This window comes from Stegastes partitus, unplaced genomic scaffold, assembly GCF_000690725.1.
Source record: "Stegastes partitus isolate 25-593 unplaced genomic scaffold, Stegastes_partitus-1.0.2 Scaffold743, whole genome shotgun sequence".
In the NCBI taxonomy this organism is placed as follows: Eukaryota; Metazoa; Chordata; class Actinopteri; family Pomacentridae; genus Stegastes; species Stegastes partitus.
This window is the reverse complement of record NW_007578474.1, coordinates 46,248-66,661: the sequence shown is the minus strand read 5'-3', so window position 1 is coordinate 66,661 and position 20,414 is coordinate 46,248. Positions and strand designations below refer to the sequence as shown.

At 39.5% G+C, this 20,414-nt stretch overlaps 3 protein-coding genes across 3 annotated transcripts in view; 2 read left to right on the top strand and 1 right to left on the bottom strand.

The window, feature by feature from the left end:
* Positions 1-1,165: 1,165 nt before the first annotated feature.
* Positions 1,166-9,903, top strand: LOC103364352 (interferon-induced GTP-binding protein Mx-like). The gene is made up of 12 exons (XM_008291440.1): positions 1,166-1,481; positions 2,920-3,057; positions 3,145-3,299; positions 4,573-4,711; positions 6,319-6,517; positions 6,605-6,683; positions 6,781-6,903; positions 7,006-7,147; positions 7,320-7,478; positions 7,562-7,638; positions 7,737-7,988; positions 8,755-9,903. Exons 1-12 carry the CDS (start codon positions 1,295-1,297, stop codon positions 9,031-9,033), a joined length of 1,929 nt encoding a protein of 642 aa, XP_008289662.1. The 5' UTR covers positions 1,166-1,294; the 3' UTR covers positions 9,034-9,903.
* A 1,524-nt stretch (positions 9,904-11,427) lies between these two features.
* LOC103364351 (interferon-induced GTP-binding protein Mx) lies at positions 11,428-19,295 on the top strand. The gene is made up of 12 exons (XM_008291439.1): positions 11,428-11,729; positions 14,612-14,749; positions 14,878-15,032; positions 15,274-15,412; positions 15,508-15,706; positions 15,813-15,891; positions 15,982-16,104; positions 16,197-16,338; positions 16,413-16,571; positions 18,188-18,264; positions 18,390-18,638; positions 18,748-19,295. Exons 1-12 carry the CDS (start codon positions 11,543-11,545, stop codon positions 18,970-18,972), a joined length of 1,872 nt encoding a protein of 623 aa, XP_008289661.1. The 5' UTR covers positions 11,428-11,542; the 3' UTR covers positions 18,973-19,295.
* Positions 19,296-19,957: 662 nt separating this feature from the next.
* thoc7 (THO complex 7) overlaps positions 19,958-20,414 on the bottom strand; it is a 3,423-nt gene continuing 2,966 nt past the window's right edge. Inside the window, exon 8 of the mRNA XM_008291437.1 lies at positions 19,958-20,126. Coding sequence (XP_008289659.1) covers positions 20,065-20,126 — 62 coding nt within the window. The 3' untranslated portion in view covers positions 19,958-20,064. The remainder of the gene's footprint in view (positions 20,127-20,414) is intronic.

Here is a 20,414-nt window from a genome sequence, read left to right as displayed (position 1 = left end):
AAGCTTTATGTACACAACCTCATCCCACTTTTACTCATGCATGTACTTAGGTAGCTTTGTTGTTGCATTCCCTTTCCCTAAAGGTGTAATAACTTTGTCTGATCCTCTCGCCAGAAAAGGAAAACACCCACAGGGCGAGTCCCTTAAGTTGTGGAATAGAGCAAATTGACAGCAGAAATATTATATTTCCTCTGAGACAGAACTGATTATGAAATGAAAGTGTTCAGTACCACAGGGATGAAGAGTATGCTGACAAATAGAAGGTATACGAACAAATATCTAAACATGTGGAAATCATTGTTATAGGTGGTAGTAGTAATAGCAGCAGTAGTAAACTGTACAACAGCAAAATAGAAACAAAATTAAGGTAATAATCAGGCCATCTTGTGACTGTAATAGATCTGTACCCTGGGACAACTTATTTCATTGGCGAAAATGGTGCAACAACTAAATGGAATTTTGTGGCAGAATGCTAAAGTGTTTTATTAGTTTCTCGAGGCTCTATCCTCGGGTATAGATCTGTTAGGTCAAAAACATACACACAGCAACCTGAATTATATATTCTATACAAGAACCAATATGCATGATTATTTTGTGACAAAGACGCATGGGTTTTTAGTGATTTCATAATAGAAAGTTTAGAGTTACAGGACTCACTGGAGACACGAGTCTGCCAGGATACATAAGGTTATTACAAGTGTATGGAAACTTTTGTTCAGCACTGTGAGTATCAAGGGTGAGGGATCATTAAAGTTTATCTTAATTTATCTTATTTTACAAATTCACTTGATTACCTTACCATTCTCTCAATCAGTAATTTGTAGGACATGTCAAACACTGGAGCTTGAATTTAGTCAGTTATTTATAGAAAAACACGTTCTGATATTTATTTTCATTTTGTTGTGGTGGGCAAAAACTGTTCCTTTTATGCCAGAAGCTTCAAGTATTATTGTCTGTCTTCTTCAGACTCAACAACATCATGACTGCAGCCCCCCCCCCAAAAAAAAACAAACAAACAAACAAAACAACAACAACAACAACAACAACAACAAAGTCATGTTACATTAATAGGTATCGATTGGCAGCTGAGTTTCGTTTCTCCCTAGCAGAGCATGAGGAAAGACGTGAAAACGAAACTTACAGCTGAAGTTTCCATTTCTTTTACGGGGATCGACTCGCATCCGTTTCATCAAGTTCAGTCAGTGCGGGCTGCAGACTGCTGCTGGTCACAGACGACACTCATTGACTTTTTTAAATTAAAAAAAAAAGGTTTTGTCCCATCACAGGAGACACCATGAACACTCTGAACCAGCAGTACGAGGAGAAGGTGCGTCCCTGCATCGACCTCATCGACTCTCTCCGCTCTCTGGGTGTAGAGAAGGACTTGGCGCTGCCTGCCATCGCCGTGATTGGAGACCAAAGCTCGGGGAAGAGCTCCGTGCTGGAGGCGCTGTCAGGGGTGGCTCTGCCGAGAGGAAGCGGTAAATTATTTTTAAAAAAATCTTTCGTTGCTTTTCTCTGTCGCTTAAAATACCTCAGCAAATACCTGAAGAGTCGTTTTCATGCAGGTGTTGTGCAAAAAATAAAAAATAAAAAAAAAAATACCAAAAGCTGAAGGCTGGCGCATGCGCTTTGTGTCACCCAGCTTGATTTAGGCTCGAGTTGCTTTTTTATGGATAAGTCATAAAGAATTCATCTTTAATGCCGCTATTTTTATGTCTCTGTTTTATTTGACCTGCAATGTGTCCTCAGTTATTACCAATCCGTTTCTTTAGACCGGTTTAACAAGGTTTAAAGGACCAATTGAACCTGCCAGAAAGTGTTTGCAGCACTATTATGACATGAATAGTTAGTATTGCATCAAAATAACTTGATTTCATATTTTCAAGATTATAAATGAAATATTAAATATAAGATGTATATATATATATAAATGCAAATTAAATATTGCCTTTAATCACTTAATGACATGTGTTATTGAGTTATAAACTGCTATTTGGTCACACTTTTTTGGTTACAGGTAGAGCTGTAGTGATTAATCGATTTGTTGTCAACTATTAAATCAATCTGCAGTTATTTTTGTAAGGAAAAAAGTCTAAATTCTCAGATTTCAACCAAAGAATGAATATTTTCTGGTTTCTTCTGAATATATTTGGGCCTTTGACAAAACATAGATTTGAGGACATTATCTTGGGCTTTGGGAATGCTGATGGAAATTTTCCACTACTTTCTGACATTTTAGACACTAAACAACTAATTGAGGTCATATTTATCTTATCAGTCCACAATGAAAATACCCTTTAGTTGCGGCACTAGTAACAAGAACTGTTAACATTTCTCTTACACATACCTGTGCTTTGACAATGGATGTAAAGTTCTGTGTATTAAGACATTATGACTGTTTAATCCAGATAAAATCTGGGAAAAAAAACAGTTTAATGCAGCTTAAATTAGCGATTGAATACAGTGTGAATTTATGACAGGACGTCCAGAGCATAGTGTCAACAATGGAAGCAAAAGATTAAGGATTTCCATGACTTAAAATGCACAATTGAAACGGGCTAGAAGTTAATTAGAATATATCAAAGTTGTGGAGCATTGAGTCGACGACAATCAAAAACAAAGATGGTTACAAGCAACAGTGGGAAGGCTTGGTCGTAAATACATTTTTTTTATTAACATGCAGGTAAGACATTGATATAAAAAGTGGTTTGCCTGATAAAAAATCCTATAGACGGCAATGTTCTAAACAAATAGACTAGATGAAAGTGAGACAGTACATTGGACTTCATTCAGTCACTTCTGTGTCTTTAAGATCAAACTTTTGATTTGAGATATCTTGCTACTTTTGATAATTTCATCAAGTACACCGGATTATGCTTGAGTTTTTTCCTCACCATTTGCTCTTCTGAAATCCAGGCATTGTGACAAGATGTCCTCTGGAACTGAGGATGAAGCGAAAGGAGGAAGGAGAGAAGTGGTTTGGAAAGATAAGCTACAGGAACTGTGTGGAAGAGATAAAAAATCCAGCGATTGTGGAGGAAAAGATTCGAGAAGGTAAGCTTAGTTTTGACAGAGGTAGTGGGTAGCTTAATTTGCTGTTCAGATATACGTCAGATCATATATCATGTCTTCTCTATTCAGCTCAAGATAAAATGGCCGGGGTTGGGGTAGGGATCAGCGAGGAACTCATCAGTCTGGAGATCGCCTCCCCGGATGTTCCTGACCTGACGCTCATCGACCTGCCTGGCATCGCCAGGGTGGCCGTAAAGGGACAACCAGAGGACATTGGTGATCAGGTATGTGAGTTCAGCACCCAGTAATTTGGTCTAGTGTAAAATAGATTTTAAAAATTTGCATTAACTCCACTCATCGGATGCAATAATTGTAGCTTCTATCAGTGCAGGTAAAAATAGCCGTTTAATTGATTATTTACACTTTTTGTCTGTTGTTACTAGTTTTGGAAATGCTACAGAACACAGCACCCTGCAATAACTGCAACAAGATAATGACGTATCATTATTCTTCTTCAGAATTAGTGCAGGGTGGCCCTTTATGGCTAAATCCTCTAGTAGTACAACTTGCAATCGTGTAGTTTCACAAAGGATCCACTAAGGTAGCACAACTGGGTCTAATATCAGAGGGCATTGATCATCGAGCCAAAAAATATATTTTGTGCATAAAATAAAACATCTTTTAGCCATCAGTGTGGCTCAAGATGTTTAGTGTTGTAATGCATTTGTTCATTTTTGAATAGAACATTCAGTGTCTCCCACCGCTGTTATGCAGATGACACACAGTTATACGTCTTTTTTCAAGCTGACAACTACAGTAACCTTGACAATCCATTTGTGTAAAATGTTGCCCGTCCCAAAACTATTCATTCGACTGAAACAAATGAGATAATTCCTGTCTAGCATGCATTTGCAGAAGACTATGTATGCACTTATGTCTTCCCGCCTCGTACTGAAATGCTTATTACTCCAGGACTTGCCAGTTTACAATGGCTACCTTTGAAGTTCTACATTGATTGTACATTTGTGTTAGTCACATTTAAAGCATTAAATGGCCTTGCTTTAAATTCCATTCAGGACTGTTGAACCCTTAAGTCTCAGGGTGCACTCTCCAATTGATAAATGGGGTTCTGCTGGGTATGCCTCAGATTTGGGATGTAAACAAGGTTGACCAGGCACTCAAACTGAGGAACAGTGTATTCAGATCAAACTGGCAACGTTTTTATGTCTTTTAAATCTCTTCTTTTACCGTTCTGGTATCTAAATGCCTGAATGTTGAATATTTTTGTTTCTGTTCTGTTTTATGATCTTTGTTTTGTGGTCTCTGTCTTTCAGTTCTATGATCTTTGTTTATTTTTCTTTCATTTTTATTCGTTTTTGAAAATATCTTTGTTTCTGTCAAGTAGAAATGTGACATATAAAATACAATTAACTATAATTAGTACAGGTAAAAACACAGAAGTGATAGTTGTGCAGTCTGTAACCACACTTGTACAGTTTATAATGTTGTATTTGTTAAAATTCCAATTATATTATTAATTATTATTAATATTTTCAGATTAAGAGACTGATCCAGACGTACATCCGAAAACAAGAGACCATCAGCTTGGTGGTTGTTCCATGCAACGTGGACATAGCAACCACAGAGGCTTTGAAGATGGCGCAACAAGTGGACCCTGATGGAGAGAGGACTCTGGGTAAACAGAAGTGGTTTTAAAAAGGGGACATGCGTAACATTTGATTTATGAAGGTTTTTATACCTCATATAGATGCTGTTTTAAAAAAGTGGTCAGAAATAGACACTAACATACACCAACTCCTCAAGAATGGCAGCTTTGATTTGTCTAAATAGTTAAGGGACAAAGTTACACTTTCAAATTGACTTTTGTTGGATATTTACAATTACATAGATTCTTAACAGATCAGAATTTAGAATTCTTATTGAAACTACAAACAGGGAGTTAAGATACAAAAAAGCGATGCGTCATTTTTACGAAATATTCTCAAGCATTAATTTCACTAATACACTGCAGATTAAAGGGAGGCAGGAAACTAAAATGAATAAAGAAATGCCACAAGTTAAGTAGGAAGAAATGTGCAATGCAATCTTGTAGGCAATTCAAGTACATGGAAGGATTTCAGATGGAAGAAGTAGTGGCTAACATGGGTCCAATCCAAGCAAAACACAAACCGGGAATCATTATTATTATTATTTTAGTCATGTCCTAAATGGCTGCAAGGTGGAGCAGTTGGTTAGCACTGTTGCCTCACAGCTAGAAGGTCGCCGGTTCGTGTCCCGGTGGGGGCACCGGAATCTTTCTGCGTGTAGTTTGCATGTTCTCCCCGTGCAGCGTGGGTTCTCTCCGGGTTCTCCGGCTTCCTCCCACACAGTCCAAAAACATGCTGAGGTTAATTGGTGATTCTAAATTGTCCGTAGGTGTGAATGTGAGTGTGCTTGGTTGTCTGTCTCTAAGTGTGGCCCTGTGATAGACTGGCGACCTGTCCAGGTGTCCCCTGCCTTCGCCTTAAGTCAGCTGGGATAGGCTCCAGCCCCCCTGCGACCCTAATGAGGATTAAGTGGTGTAGATGATGGATGGATGGATGGATGTCCTAAATATGGACCTTAAGAGGTATTTTACCATATATTAATTAATGGGTGGAGCCCTGCAATGGCCTTTATAATACAGTGACGATCTAAATTATTCCACACATGCTTAATCATAACTGTATATTACATTTATACACAACTCATTTATCTCTGTGCACACACACACAGTCACACACTGAAACGTTTTTTGTAATAGAATTTGAATTCAAATGTTAATTCAAAACAAACCTAATTATCTTACTTTGTTAAATTATCTGCAAACTGTGTAGATGCAGTTTTAAATAAGAAAAGAAAAAAAAAAAAAACAACAGGAAAAACTGGGAATATGATTGTTTAGGTTGTTGGAGCTGAAGTTCTTAAGTAAGTTGCTCCCTGAGTTAGTCCACTCTCTGTCTTGTGAATTCTTCTCATCTTCGTGGGCTTTAAATATATATAGTAAATCAGTTATCCATACATGTTTGCTGATTGAGGGGAGGTAGTTTTCATTTCCCCTGCCTGGATGTTTAAATTTAAGGAAACTACCACTATTATTTATCCATGCAGCAAACAACTGATCTGGAATCATGTTAATCTGGCCTTTCTCCTGAATAAAGAAGCTGAACATCATTTGTTGATGCAGAGCTCTCTGATAGGAGCTCTGTAGTGGTCAATATCCACCTACAGGGTGGGAAATCCAACTTTCTCTCTCTCTGTCAGGTATCTTGACCAAACCTGACCTGGTGGACAAAGGCACAGAGGAGACAGTGATTGAAATTGTCCATAATGAAGCCATCCACCTGAAGAAAGGCTACATGATCGTCAAGTGCAGGGGTCAGATGGAGATCTCAAAGAAGGTGTCTCTTCCTAAAGCATTGGAAAGAGAAAAAGCTTTCTTCAAAGACCATGCACATTTCCAGTAAGTTCATCTTTTTGTGCAGTTATGCAAGCAAGTCTTTGTGATGCAGTAGGCTGCAGACCATTTCACTTTCTATTCGTGCTGCAGGATTCTCTATGATGAAGGCCACGCCACTGTCCCGAAACTGGCAGAAAAACTCACCCTTGAACTGGTGCATCACATCCAGGTGAATACTTCTCTCTGCTTCACCCCAGTGGTTTAAAGGCAGATAACTTTACCCACTCCAGCTGCTAATGTCTTAACCCCATGTCTGTGATTTGTAGAAATCGCTGCCTCGACTGGAAGAGCAAATAAAGAAGAAACTGAAACAGACGCAGGCGACAATGACCAGATACGGCAAAGAACCCCCATCAGACGCAACAGAGAAACTCGGCTTCCTCATTGACGTGAGTTCACTAGCCGGCCCCTTTTGCTTCCCCAGACTAAAAGTATATCTAAATGAAAAGCTAATTTGTCCTGCGCTTTCATCTTGACCCCTTATGTCTTAGAGAGTGATGGCATTTACACAGGATGCTATCAGTCTTACCAAAGGAGAGGAACTAAAATGTGGGATGAGGTCCAATACCTTCTACACACTCAGATGTCAATTTGCAGAATGGAATAAAACAACAGAGGACTCTGGAACAACATGTAAGTGAGCTAACATCTTGGTCGTTACATCACTTTTGATTATCTGCTGTTGCTGATCTTGTAACCTAATTTGTAAACTGCTCCATAAAGTACATTTTTTGTTGTTGTTGAAAAAAACGGTTTCATATAATGAAGAAATAGGAAACAAACTTTTATTGCGTTCATTTGGCAGTCAGCTGGAATATTGAGAGACAGGTGGGTCAGTATGAGCAAAAGTACCGCGGAAGAGAACTACCAGGCTTCATCAACTACAAGACTTTTGAGACCATCGTCCAGGACCATATCAAACAGCTGGAAGAGCCTGCCATCCTGAAACTCAAGGAAGTGTCAGGTGTGTCTCATCATAATGTGGCAGTGATCGTATACCTTCCAGGTATTATTTCATTTGAGATTTTACTTATTATTTTTGTTTAGAAATTGTGAAGAAAGAGATGTCTGAATTGGCAGAGCAGAGCTTGGTTGGATTTCCTAACCTCATCAAAATGGCTAAGGTATCATCTTTTATGTTATTTGCTTCTGTATACAGATTCCTAAGACTGTTGCATATTTAATGGCATTTTGTGTCTGTGTGTGTGTGTGCGTGATTCAGATGAAGATTGAAGCCAGCATAAATGAGAAAGAAGCTGTGGCAGAGTCCATGCTGAGGACTCAGTTTAAGATGGAGATGATCGTTTTCACTCAGGACACCACCTACAGCAAGAAGTTGGGCAAGCGAAAAAGAGCAGAAGAACAGAATAACGTGACGCAAAAATCTTTATTTAATGGATGCATAAATATCAACAGTAACAACAGTGGGGCCTCCCTGAAAGAGATGATGAACCACCTTAAATCCTATTTTCAAGTAAGTGTCATTTAAAGGTGGTACATTTATACCTACACAACATTTAAAAATGAGTATATCCCATGGAAATTTTAATATTTTTGAAACACATTTGATCAAACACATTCTTAATCCTTTTTGAAACAGTGACTATGGATAAAGGTGGTATATTCAACTGTGTTTGTAATCACAAAGAGATTGTACAAATTTTCCCTGTATGGGAATCATGCCAGTCAAAAATCTCAGCAAACTGCTGGATAATTATTCAAAAGCCTACAAGAAGTTATTTCTGCTAAAGGAGGAGGAGGCACTGTTTGAAATGTTTTCTTTTCCAAATACGTCAAAATGGCACAGTTTGTACCTTTATTTCCCATGTGAGTGTACATTACTTTGCGTTTACCACTACGTCATGTTTAATTTCCACTTTGACTTTCCACCAGGACAGTGGAACAGTTACAAGTCTTATTTCAGTTTTGGGTTACTGTTTTCTTCATTCCCCCCACCCACCCCCTTTTTAAAAGTGGTGTCAAAACACATTTTCTTATTAGATTAAGTTTAAATATTCTACTGTTTTATTGCCAGCGAAACCTGTATAAAGACCTTAAAAGGTGGCACAAAAGTGTTTACTGTAAATAAATAGAAATAAGTAAATAATAAATAAATAAATGAAGTGCACTAAAATAAAATTCTGGTTTAGTAAAATCCAAAATTAAATACACAGATATCTCTTATCGAAAACAGATAAAGGTTTGAATTACACTTCTACTTTCTTGTCTCCAAACCACAGATTGCTGGCCGACGTCTCGCCGACCAGGTCCCTCTGGTGATCCGCTACCAGATCTTGCAGGAGTCTGCCACCCAGCTGCAGAGGGAGATGCTGCAGATGCTTCAGGACAAGGAGAAAATCGAGTCCCTGCTTCAAGAGGACTGTGGCATAAAAGCAAAGAGAATCCACCTTGAGAATCGCCGCCAGCGCCTGTCAAAGGCTCGCAGTCTGCTGACTGAGTTTAGCATGAACATATTCAGCTTCAGCACCACGCAGATGCAAATGGACTGCCAAGCTTAAAACATGATGTGTAACTTTTTCAAAAGTTAGATTGTTTGGTTAAAGTATTGTGCACCAACTACAACAGTCAAACTTGTTACAGCATCACGGTCATTTAAACATTACATTGAGTGGCAATTCATGACATGTTTCATAAATATTTCCAGACTTTTATTCAATACTCTCAGTTCTCAGTTGTGTTTTTTAGTATGACTTTTCCTCAGTATGAGAAAATACAAATACTGTCATTTTGAAAGCAAACACAACCAGCTGATCTTTAATGGCAAACAAACCTAAATGATATAACCGAAGATGAGGTAAGCATTCGCTCCTCACTTGACTTTTTCACACATTGCTAATGTTTCATTGCCCATGCTTTAAAACAACTGAACATAAATTCATATTTCCCATCATTACTTATGCATGGCACTGTATGTGTGGGCTCTAATGGAGCTTATGTTTTATGTTGCTTATGCACAGCACAGCACTGAAAAAGTGACAGAATGCAGAGAAAAATATAACTTAGCTCAAAATCATCTGGTTGTTTTTGTATGTTTTCACCTTTGCAGAGTTAACTGAAAAAGCCCAAACTGTTTTATCAGAATCTTTTTCTGGGCACGAGAAACTCTTATGGTATAAAAAAAAAATAGCTGCTGCAGCAAAAAAACAGTTAAGCTTTCCAAATAAACAGCCCGTTATTATTTTTTCTTGTTATTTGATTTGATTTTTTTTGTTGTTGTTTAGTGCAAGACAAGTATTATCTCATGCACTCCAGAAACTTTGGTTTGGTTTGCACGTGTGCTCTTTGTGTTGTGTGAAACAGGCTACCTATTCACATTCAGTTGTAATAAATAACTACCTGAAATATAATAAAACAGAAACTAAAGAAGACTTTGACTCTCTTCCTTGTCCCTTCTGATGTGCAGGTATTTCTGATGTGCAGACATTTTGTAATGTTGTAGGTTGAATTTGACATTCATTAAATTATCATTTCCCCCATCAGTCTATGCTCAATAAGCCATAGTGACGAATTATAAAAAATAAAGATAAAACTGTGTTGAGGGAGCGATCAGGGCAGGACATTTCTGAAGCTCTGAGTGTTCCCAGGAGCAGTGTCTTCCGTAATTGTCAAATGAAAGAAGCTTGAATTGACAAGGACTCACTATCTAACCAAACTGAATAACTGAGCAATAAGGGCCTTAGTCAGGGAAGTGACCAGAAACTTAAAGGTCACTTTACCAGAGCTTCAGATGTCCTCTGCACATATGGGAGAGTCTGCAGAAAAGAATGACAGTCTTAATAGTACTCCATCATTTGAGCCTTTAGGGTAACAGAGACGGAAGTAAAAGGCATATAACAGCCAATTTAGAGTTTGACAAACTGCATTTTCTCTTGTCTGATGAGTCCAAATCTATTTGGGCACAAGTTCAACACTGTGTCTTACAAACACTACACACTGTTCATCATTTGGCTCATACTGTCTTCACTACAAAGCATGGTGGCGGCAGCATCATGTGTTTGGGGTTCTTCGCAGCAGCAGGGACAGGGAGACTGAATCAACGGCAGAATCAGTGCAGCCAAATACAAATAAAGGTGCTTAAAGAAAACCTGCTCCACTGCGCAATTATCTGTGATGGGAGTGACGGTTCACCGTTTAGCACAACTGTGAAACAAAGCAAACACGCCCACATTTAAACCAACAGAACACCCATTGAGAGAAATGACCATGACAGGATCTGCCAGTGGAGAATGGGATAAGCTTCAGACTCCTCAATACTTTCCACATTTTACATTGTTATTGTGGATAACTTGGTGTAGGGGAAACAAATGTCAGTTTTATCAATTTATGAAATCTACGACTAAATATGTGCAACATAGTCAGAGAAACATATGAATATCTGCCAACTAGATCCTTACCGTACAGTTTCTTCACCAGTATGTTTGTAAAGGTGTGTAATAACACGTTTTAAAATGTTGAAGTTAACCTCCCATGGGAAACCGTGAAAAAAAACCGCTCAAGGTAGGGAACCGTTGTTGAAAAATCAAATTTTAAGTAAGTTATGTGGGGTCAAATGAGGGTTTTTTTCATGATCCTGAGTTGATTGTTGTTGATTGTGATTTACATTCAAAGTGGCTTATATTTAACATACTTATATAATACTCAGTTATTCCTCATTCACAATGTCAGAAGCTTCAAGTATTATTGTCTGTCTTCTTCAGACTCAACAACATCACTGCAGTTACCCACCCCCCAAACAAAAGAACAACAACAACAACAACAATAACAAAGTCATGTTACATTACTAGGTATCGATTGGCAGCTGAGTTTCGTTTCTCCCTAGCAGAGCATGAGGAAAGACGTGAAAACGAAACTTACAGCTGAAGTTTCCATTTCTTTTACGGGGATCGACTCGCATCCGTTTCATCAAGTTCAGTCAGTGCGGGCTGCAGACTGCTGCTGGTCACAGACGACACTCATTGACTTTTTTAAATTAAAAAAAAAAGGTTTTGTCCCATCACAGGAGACACCATGAACACTCTGAACCAGCAGTACGAGGAGAAGGTGCGTCCCTGCATCGACCTCATCGACTCTCTCCGCTCTCTGGGTGTAGAGAAGGACTTGGCGCTGCCTGCCATCGCCGTGATTGGAGACCAAAGCTCGGGGAAGAGCTCCGTGCTGGAGGCGCTGTCAGGGGTGGCTCTGCCGAGAGGAAGCGGTAAATTATTTTTAAAAAATCTTTCGTTGCTTTTCTCTGTCGCTTAAAATACCTCAGCAAATACCTGAAGAGTCGTTTTCATGCAGGTGTTGTGCAAAAAAAATAAATAAAAATAAAAATACCAAAAGCTGAAGGCTGGCGCATGCGCTTTGTGTCGCCCAGCTTGATTTAGGCTAGAGGTGCTTTTTTATGGATAAGTCATAAAGAATTCATCATTAATGCCGCTATTTTTATGTCTCTGTTTTATTCAAGAGTATGTGTCCTCAGTTATTACCAATCCATTTCTTTAGACCGGTTTAACAAGGTTTAAAGGACCAATTTAACCTGCCAGAAAGTGTTTGCAGCACTATTATGACATAAATAGTTATTCTTTTGGACCCCAGGCCATTTGGTTTAGGTGACAGGAATTGTTTTTTTTTTTATTATTGAAGTTTTTGTTTTTTTTCTAAAATATAAACAGAGGGACATTTGTCATGCATTCGGAGCAAAAATATATGTCACTTATCAGAAAATGTATTTAACATAGTATAAAAGTCTATAATGAATACCAACAAATATTTGGCACATGTGCTTTCTTGAGGTCCAATGGATCCTGAAAGACCTTCTATCTATGGCAACATGTAAGTCCTGAATAGGGTTAAGAAAAGATAAAGATAAACAGAGCTTTTAGAAAAGTACACACTGAAATCATTAGTAACTTCCTTAACATGCAAATCACTGACTTGTTAAGCAGCTACCGGATAAACTGCATTCTCTGATGTATACTGGGAAACTGTGCCAGGTTGCAGGTTAAAAGTAACTCAAGGCAACAGGAATGCCATTAAAAAAAGAACAAAAATAGCTTCATAAAGTTCACGCTGGAGCTGTATGAACAGATCCCTCCCAGAAATTATGTTCCAGGTAATTCCTGCCCATGCCTGTAGAGTTAGAATGGACAGGTAGAAAACAGTTTTTGCTGCAGTACCAATATACTGTGTCCCCATCACAAGGGGTCAGTATGGCCACATGTGTAGGTCTCGTTTTAAGAGCGCTTAAGGGAGGCGGTGGGGGGGAGTGGCAGGGGGATTTGTGTGACACATTTCCTGCATTCTGGTGAATTTTTGTGCACTTTCTCTACATCTGTTTAGGTGGAAATTATTTATGTAAAAGAAAAAAAAATTCAGAATGTGATGCAGTAAAGGCATTCTGTGTTGCTTCAGATCCTTGTCCCCTGCCTCCTCCTCTGTCTGCAAAACATGCAGTCCATAGTGTTTACACTTGTTCCAAATGGAAAATGGCTTTTGTTATTGTGAGAATGGGAGGGGCACCTTTTCTGACTGTCTCTCTTTAATCAGCGGTCATGGTTTTTTTCCTGTTTCGATGTACACAAAACACGGCAATAATGTGAACTAGAAACTTTCTGAAGAACTTTTCAGGTTTTGCCAGCTAGTGTGTCCCGCTATATTACACTCAAGTTCTAATTTTTACAGGTGGATTTTATTTTGAAAAGCCAGCTTGTTTACAAACCCTGGTCAGTAGCTTGTAACATCTTTGAGCTTTTACTTTGAAAGGGTAGTTCAGTATGAATCAGCCAATTCCCTTTGAGTCACTGGTTGCTGGAAGTGAGAAGGGCAGACTAAGGGTTAGCTTCTTGAACAAATGGTGACTACTCAAAAACTCTAAGTTGTATTGAAAAACTTTTTCCACCTTGTGAAAAGCAATCTTGTTTTGAACATCCATCCATTATCTATACACCACTTAATCCTCACTAGGGTCGGGCTGGAGCCTATCCCTATCCCAGCCGACTTAGGGGCGAAGGCAGGAGACACCCTGGACAGGTCGCCAGTCTATCACAGGGCTACACTTAGAGACAGACAACCAAGCACACTCACATTCACACCTACAGACAATTTAGAATCACCAGTTAACCTCAACATGTTTTTGGACTGTGTGGGAGGAAGCCAGAGAACCCGGAGAGAACCCACGCTGCACGGGGAGAACATGCAAACTTGGTGGCAGGTTAGAGAGACTCTCTGTTGTTTAATTTTCACCCATTTGGGGTCAGCACAATTCGTGTCTGAGGTAAAAAAAAAAAAAAAAAAGCTTAACTCCTATGGTAATGAGAGCCACACTGGGCGGGAAGAGGACATAAAAATGGTTATATAGAGGAGAAATTCTGAGAAGACAAGGTTAAATGCAACATCTTTCAAGAAATTAATAAAATTTAAACTGTGACTGCATAAAAACTGTATAAAAAAACAACAGCAGCAACAACAAGGATTTAGAGCAATAACATTGAAATCCTTGTAATAAAGTTTCTAATGTAAAGTATGCCAGAGCTGCGAGGTTCCAAAGAATGCTGGGTTTTCGCAGTTGTCAGGTGGACTTCCCGTTCATTTTAGTTAGAATTTTTAATGTGTTGTTTTGTAAATTTCATAAAAACCGTATGACAAGTTGCTAACAAAAGACACAGCACACCATTCCAATCAAGCCGCAAATTCTGACCAGAAGATGAAGAAAAAAAGCAAAAGTCAGAGGACAAATGATTCATGTCACAATTGTATGAAGCCATTTTTCTCTCTAGCCCAAGCTGCTGGAGGCACTAAAGAGAGAACTATCAGCCAATGAAAACTGTGTTGCAACAGTGTTAGCATGACTGCTGGCTTTCTACCACAAAGGCCCAAGATCTTATACAATCAGCAAGTGAACTAAAGAGCCACTTTACAGAAACGTTGCACTTCTCAGGTGCTTTTATGATATCTGGAACATGTTGCTAAGGTGTAATAATGATGAAGTTTTATTCACATTATTTCAGTGTTATATGACAAAACGTACTGTTTTCATACTTTTATCATGCACACTGGATCTCACTTTGATTTTTTTCCCCCTCATCATTAATCCAGGCATTGTGACGAGATGTCCTCTCGAACTGAAGATGAAGAGAAGGAAAGAGGGAGAGGAGTGGTTTGGAAAGATTAGCTACCAGGACCACGAGGAAATGATCGAAGACCCTGCAGATGTGGAGAAAAAGATAAGAGCAGGTATAGAATACAGTACATCATTCTTTAATGTCACTGATAAGAGGCAAGTATTGAGGAAGATAGTGGACATTTGAAGTTTCATTGCTGAGCACTTTCATCATTTGCAATATCTTGTCATGTCTCTTCAGCTCAGGATGAAATGGCCGGGGTCGGAGTGGGGATCAGCAATGACCTCATCAGTCTGGAGATCGCCTCCCCGGATGTTCCAGACCTGACGCTCATTGACCTGCCGGGCATCGCCAGAGTGGCCGTAAAGGGACAACCGGAGAATATTGGTGAACAGGTGTGCTATTCCACAATGCTTCTGGGACAATTTCTAAGACAGAACATTTTCCCAAGGAAAAGTGTCGACAGTGAGATTTGTAATCTCCAAAAATGTAGGCCTTATGTTACGTGTCTTATGAATATTTTTCCATATTGGCCCTTCCCTTAGAAAGATCCACGGGCAATATCGCAAGAAAGACATCTGGACACTTTACTTTCATGTAGCTTATAATTTACACAGTGTGAATTTGTCATTTCAGATCAAGAGACTGATTGAGAAGTTCATCACAAGGCAAGAGACCATCAGCTTGGTGGTCGTCCCGTGCAACGTGGACATCGCGACCACAGAGGCTTTGAAGATGGCGCAGCAGGTGGATCCTGATGGAGAGAGGACTCTGGGTAAATACATGTGAATTTGTAAGGGGACCACCTGTCTCTGAGGTTAGTTGCTCAGCTCGCAGGTAGTCCATTCTCTCTCCGTCTCTCTCTGACAGGTATCTTGACCAAACCTGACCTGGTGGACAAAGGCACAGAGGGGACAGTGGTTGAAATTGTCCATAATGAAGTCATCCACCTGACGAAGGGCTACATGATCGTCAAGTGCAGGGGTCAGATGGAGATCTCACAGAACGTGTCTCTTACCGAAGCAACTGAAAAAGAGAAAGCTTTCTTCGAAGATCATGCATATTTCAGGTAAGTTAATGCTGCTCAGGTAATTGTATAAACACTGCACTGTGTTCGATGAACTCCATGATAGGTTGTGTAGCTTCTACTTAGCAGTTTTTTGTTCTTGCCGTAGCACTCTTTACAATGAAGGCCACGCCACTGTCCCTATGCTGGCTGAGAAACTCACACTTGAGCTGGTGCATCACATTGAGGTAAATTCTTCTTATTGCTTCACTTGAACGATTTTGGTATAAACTAATGGTTTGTTGTCAAATATTTGACCCTTGCTGTGTGATTTACAGAGATCCCTGCCAAGACTGGAAGAGCAGATAGAGGAGAAACTGGCACAGACTCAGGCAGAGCTGGACAGATATGGCAATGGACCCCCGTCTGATCCAGCTGAGAGACTCATCTTCGTCATTGACGTGAGCTCCTGCTACCTCACATTTACCCGCCTGCTTTTGCTTGCCTATACATACCTTTTTAATAGACTTAAAATATCTGTAATGTGCTGCAGAAAGTGACTGCGTTCACTCAGGATGCCATCAGTCTGACTATAGGAGAGGAACTCAAATGCGGAGAGAAGCTCAACGTCTTTTCCGTGCTGAGGAAACAGTTTGGACAATGGAAAGCCCACGTGGACCGCTCAGGGGCAAACTGTGAGTATATTATTTTTATTTGGTGTAGATCTGTCCACGAGCATAACTCTGACATATGCCTTTGTGTGTTGCAGTTAACAAGAAAATTGAAAGAGAGGTGGAGGAATATGAAGAGCGGTACCGTGGCAGAGAGCTACCAGGCTTCATCAACTACAAGACCTTTGAGGTCATGGTCAAGGAGCAGATCAAGCAGCTGGAAGAACCAGCTGTCAAGAAACTCCGAGACGTAGGAGGTATATGATTTTATTATAGTCCAGGCTGTACGTGTGGGATGGTCAGACACTTTTTGTCCTTCAGGCTTTGTGGTTAAAGAAGTACTGTACGTGTTTTTGAGTCGCAAACTAAATCATGTGACTGTACTCAGATGAAACTCGTCAGTGCTGCGGTTAATGTTAAGGTTTCTTGTAAAATGTATTTTAAAAATGGCTTTTCATGAGCTTAAAGTGGCTCAATGGGCCATTTTAATTCACCCCTGCAAGGCCAGTGCTGGCATAGACTCAAACAGTTTGGGACGTATCTACGTATACGTGCCCTCTAATCAGCGGTAGGTGGCCCACCACCACATCCCCAGTCCCTGCACTGGAGTGAAACCTTGTTTATTTTAAAAAAATGTTTGGCCTTTGTGCCTTTATTTTTGACAGAGCAGTGAGAGAGAGACAGGAAAGTGGGGGAGAAGAGTAGGGGGAGGACATGTGGGAAAGGGCCATGAGTGGGAGCCGAACTCATGACCTCCACAACAGGACTGTAGCCCTGTACATGGGACACCAGCTCAACCAGGTGAGCTATAGCGGCGCCCAAACTTTATTTTTAAATATATGCTGATCGAGACTCAGCGATCAGAGGAGTTCACAACATTTCTTGCTAACTTTCTACTTGGGATTTTTCACTTGAGGTGCAGTGATTAAGATTTGTCTTTTTGAAGGCTGCATTATTTCCCTTCAGAGCCTTTGAGCTTTCTACCGTCTCACCAGCTAACATAACCACTCTGAGACTGACTCCATCCTCTCCTGGACTTGCATTGCCTTGGCTCCAAGACATCTCACTTTGGGCTATAGCTCAAATTGACTTAGTGTGGGACCACCTTGGTTCTCCACCACACTAATTACCACTTGAGGGGATTCTTTACCTCAAAAGGCCCCTTTGTGGCCTCTCCGCTGTGTTGCTTTCTATCTTTCTGTGGTCTGAGGATGTCCCTGAGGAACTCCTGCTTCACACATACACCTCTGCCCTCAGCCACCACCCCAATTTGTCTCTTGCCCACTTCTGAGTGTTTTTCATAATTATGCAGTGGGTGGAGTTAGACTCAGAGCTGAGGTGAAGGAACCCTTTCAAGCATTTAACTGACCTTGAGCATACAGAATGATTCCATGTTCTTCTGCATTCACCTGGTTGAACTTGAGTTTCATCATTTCATAAAACTTTGTTCTACATCTCTACCTGCTTCTTTTCGTATGTTTTTGCAGGCAGCATCTTGGCCTTTCTTTTTTATGAGATTTAAGAAACATAAGCCAATATACAGCAGAGCAGTTAAAATGTTTTTTTTTTCCCCCCTTCACACTGAAAACAATTTTCTGGTAATCTACAAGACTTCTGTCAAAACAACTGCATGTGATGCCTCTGTCAGATTTTTACTTTCTGCGACCCTTGTGCATCTTTTTCACCTGCACAGTCACCAAACCTTCTCAGGTGAGAGATGAGATCTGGGACTCTGTAGTATCCAGTACTTTAGTTCATAGTGAATGCACAGCCTGAAGAATAATAAACAAGTATGTAGCTTTTTCCAGTATAACCACTAATGAAGTGCTCAGTGGAAGGCAAGTAGTTGCACCATGTATTTGTGTTTCCCCAGATGCTGTTAAAAAGGTGTTCTTACAGCTGGCCCTCAGCAGCTTCACTGGATTTCCTAACCTCGTGAAGACAGCCAGGGTAACCATCTTCTATTAGTTAAGCTGCTGGCACTTATACCGTTTCAGTCATTCTCTGTATATGACATGTCTAAATGTAATTTGCCTCTTTTTGGCAATATTCAAACTGACTAGAATTTTTTCTAGGCGAAGATTGAAGCCATCAAGAAAGAAAAAGAGTCTGTTGCTGAATCCATGCTGAGAACTCAGTTCAAGATGGAGCTGCTTGTTTACTCTCAGGACAGGACCTACAGCAGCAGTCTGAACGAGCGCAAGAAAGAGGAGGATGAGCAGGAACTCAAACAAAAAAGTAAACATGTTAGAGAACGAAGCATTATCATGGACAACCATGCAACACTTGAGCAGCTGATGATGCACCTTAAATCATACTACCAAGTAAGTCCTATTTTAGAGGGCAGATTTATGAACAAAATCAATTTGGTTTAGACAGAGCAGAAGTTTTTCAAACTTTGTCAAACTTTTTTTTTTTAACTTTCTGATGCAGATTGCTGGCATGCGTCTGGCTGACCAAATCCCGCTGGTGATCCGCTACCAGATGCTGCAGGAGTCAGCCATCCAGCTACATAGGGAGATGATGCAGATGATTCAGAACAAGGACAATTTGGATTTCTTGCTGAAGGAGGATTTTGACATCGGCAGCAAGAGGACGGCTTTGAAGAGCCGCCTCAAACGCCTCATGCGGGCCCGAGCATACCTGGTGGAGTTTTAGAGGCCAAGGGCTTGCAGCGTGAGTCTGCTATGCATCTTTCATCGGTCAAATACAGTATCATTGTAGTTATAGTATTGTTACTCTATACTATGCTGTATTATTTGTATTTTTTTAATGTATCCACTTCAGAATGGACAGATTTGCTTCGTGTCAATAAAGGGAGATCTTTTTAATGTACTGCAATAAATTTTCTGTTTTCATGAAAAAAAAAAAAAAAGCCAGTTTGGGGTTTTTTTGCACATAAAATATATAGAAGGAACTAAAAAGGATTCTAAAATAAAGAACTCTATATATTTGTTTAAATAAAGAATAGTTTTGCCTAATTTGATGAATCTGTGATGATTTTAGACACAAGACTGCCCAATTTAACTATCTATTATATATTTCTAAAAGAGAATTCTCAGCATGAACAAACTTCCAGACTGATCAACTGAACCGTTCTGCTTCACTTTGGCTGAGAGTTTCTACAAATACAAGAAAAGATACTAATAAGCTAACTAAAATACATTAAATCGCACATTTTCAATTTATTTTGTTGTAGCTGCCAAGCACTTCAGCCGCTACCAGACTCCTGGTTAATGTGGTAAACTCTGCATCAAACTCACGACTGAGATGATTTTTAATGGAGAACTGTGGTTTGTAGCTCCCCCTTGTGCTTTTATATAGAAAATGGTTTCAAAAACAAACTCCCAGCTTTGACAGCAGAACAAACACTGTGATGTAATCTTTTGGTAATATGAAAATTAACTACAGATGACATTGTTTTCATCTTGTGAAAATAAGTGCTTGAATTTATCTCTTTCTCCAGGTGATCTTTAAACGAATGTGGTCTGCCACACTATCGCAGTGTTTCCATTAAAATCTTTTGTCAGTCTGGAAACCTTGATTATTTTGATTAATGGGGTGGGGTTCCCAGAATGTTGAGTTATATGGACACACTTACATCTACAAATTCCCCATTTTTATAAATGAACTAAAAAACAGATTCAGACAAGTCAGCTTTATTTAAAAATACATACAAAAAAGTATTTTTAGACAAAATCAAATCATAAAAGCAGTTCACAATGTAGTTCAGTCAGGATCTCTGCATGTTTATTCACCATTCTCTGCAGGGCTCTCCTGACTGTTGTCATCATTGTCTGATTTCTCATCATCTAGGAGAGAAAAAAAATATTAGCTAAGGAAAGTTGACACCACTCGTTAGGGGTCGAACAACACGTTTTTTTTTTCATAGCCGACACCGACATTAATTATATGAAAGCAAGGAGACCAATAACAGATATTTGGAATGTACATTTGCAATAAAAAAATAAAAAAAAAATAAAAATCTTAGTGCCAAAATTTAGAATAACACAAATTCCAATACAAAACTTGATTGAAATGCCTTTTTGAATATGTGTTTTATTAAAGGAGAAATTTAAAACATTTATCCGTCAGTGTTG

Bases quoted from the DNA above. Each gene is read 5' to 3' on its own strand.
- LOC103364351 (XM_008291439.1), top strand. From the start codon at position 11,543: ATGAACACTCTGAACCAGCAGTACGAGGAGAAGGTGCGTCCCTGCATC. The intron at 14,750-14,877 runs GTATAGAATACA...ATGTCTCTTCAG, and splicing joins GGAGAAAAAGATAAGAGCAG to CTCAGGATGAAATGGCCGGG. The intron at 15,892-15,981 runs GTAAATTCTTCT...TGTGATTTACAG, and splicing joins AGCTGGTGCATCACATTGAG to AGATCCCTGCCAAGACTGGA.
- LOC103364352 (XM_008291440.1), top strand. From the start codon at position 1,295: ATGAACACTCTGAACCAGCAGTACGAGGAGAAGGTGCGTCCCTGCATC. The intron at 6,518-6,604 runs GTAAGTTCATCT...TTCGTGCTGCAG, and splicing joins AAAGACCATGCACATTTCCA to GATTCTCTATGATGAAGGCC. The intron at 7,479-7,561 runs GTGTGTCTCATC...ATTTTTGTTTAG, and splicing joins GAAACTCAAGGAAGTGTCAG to AAATTGTGAAGAAAGAGATG.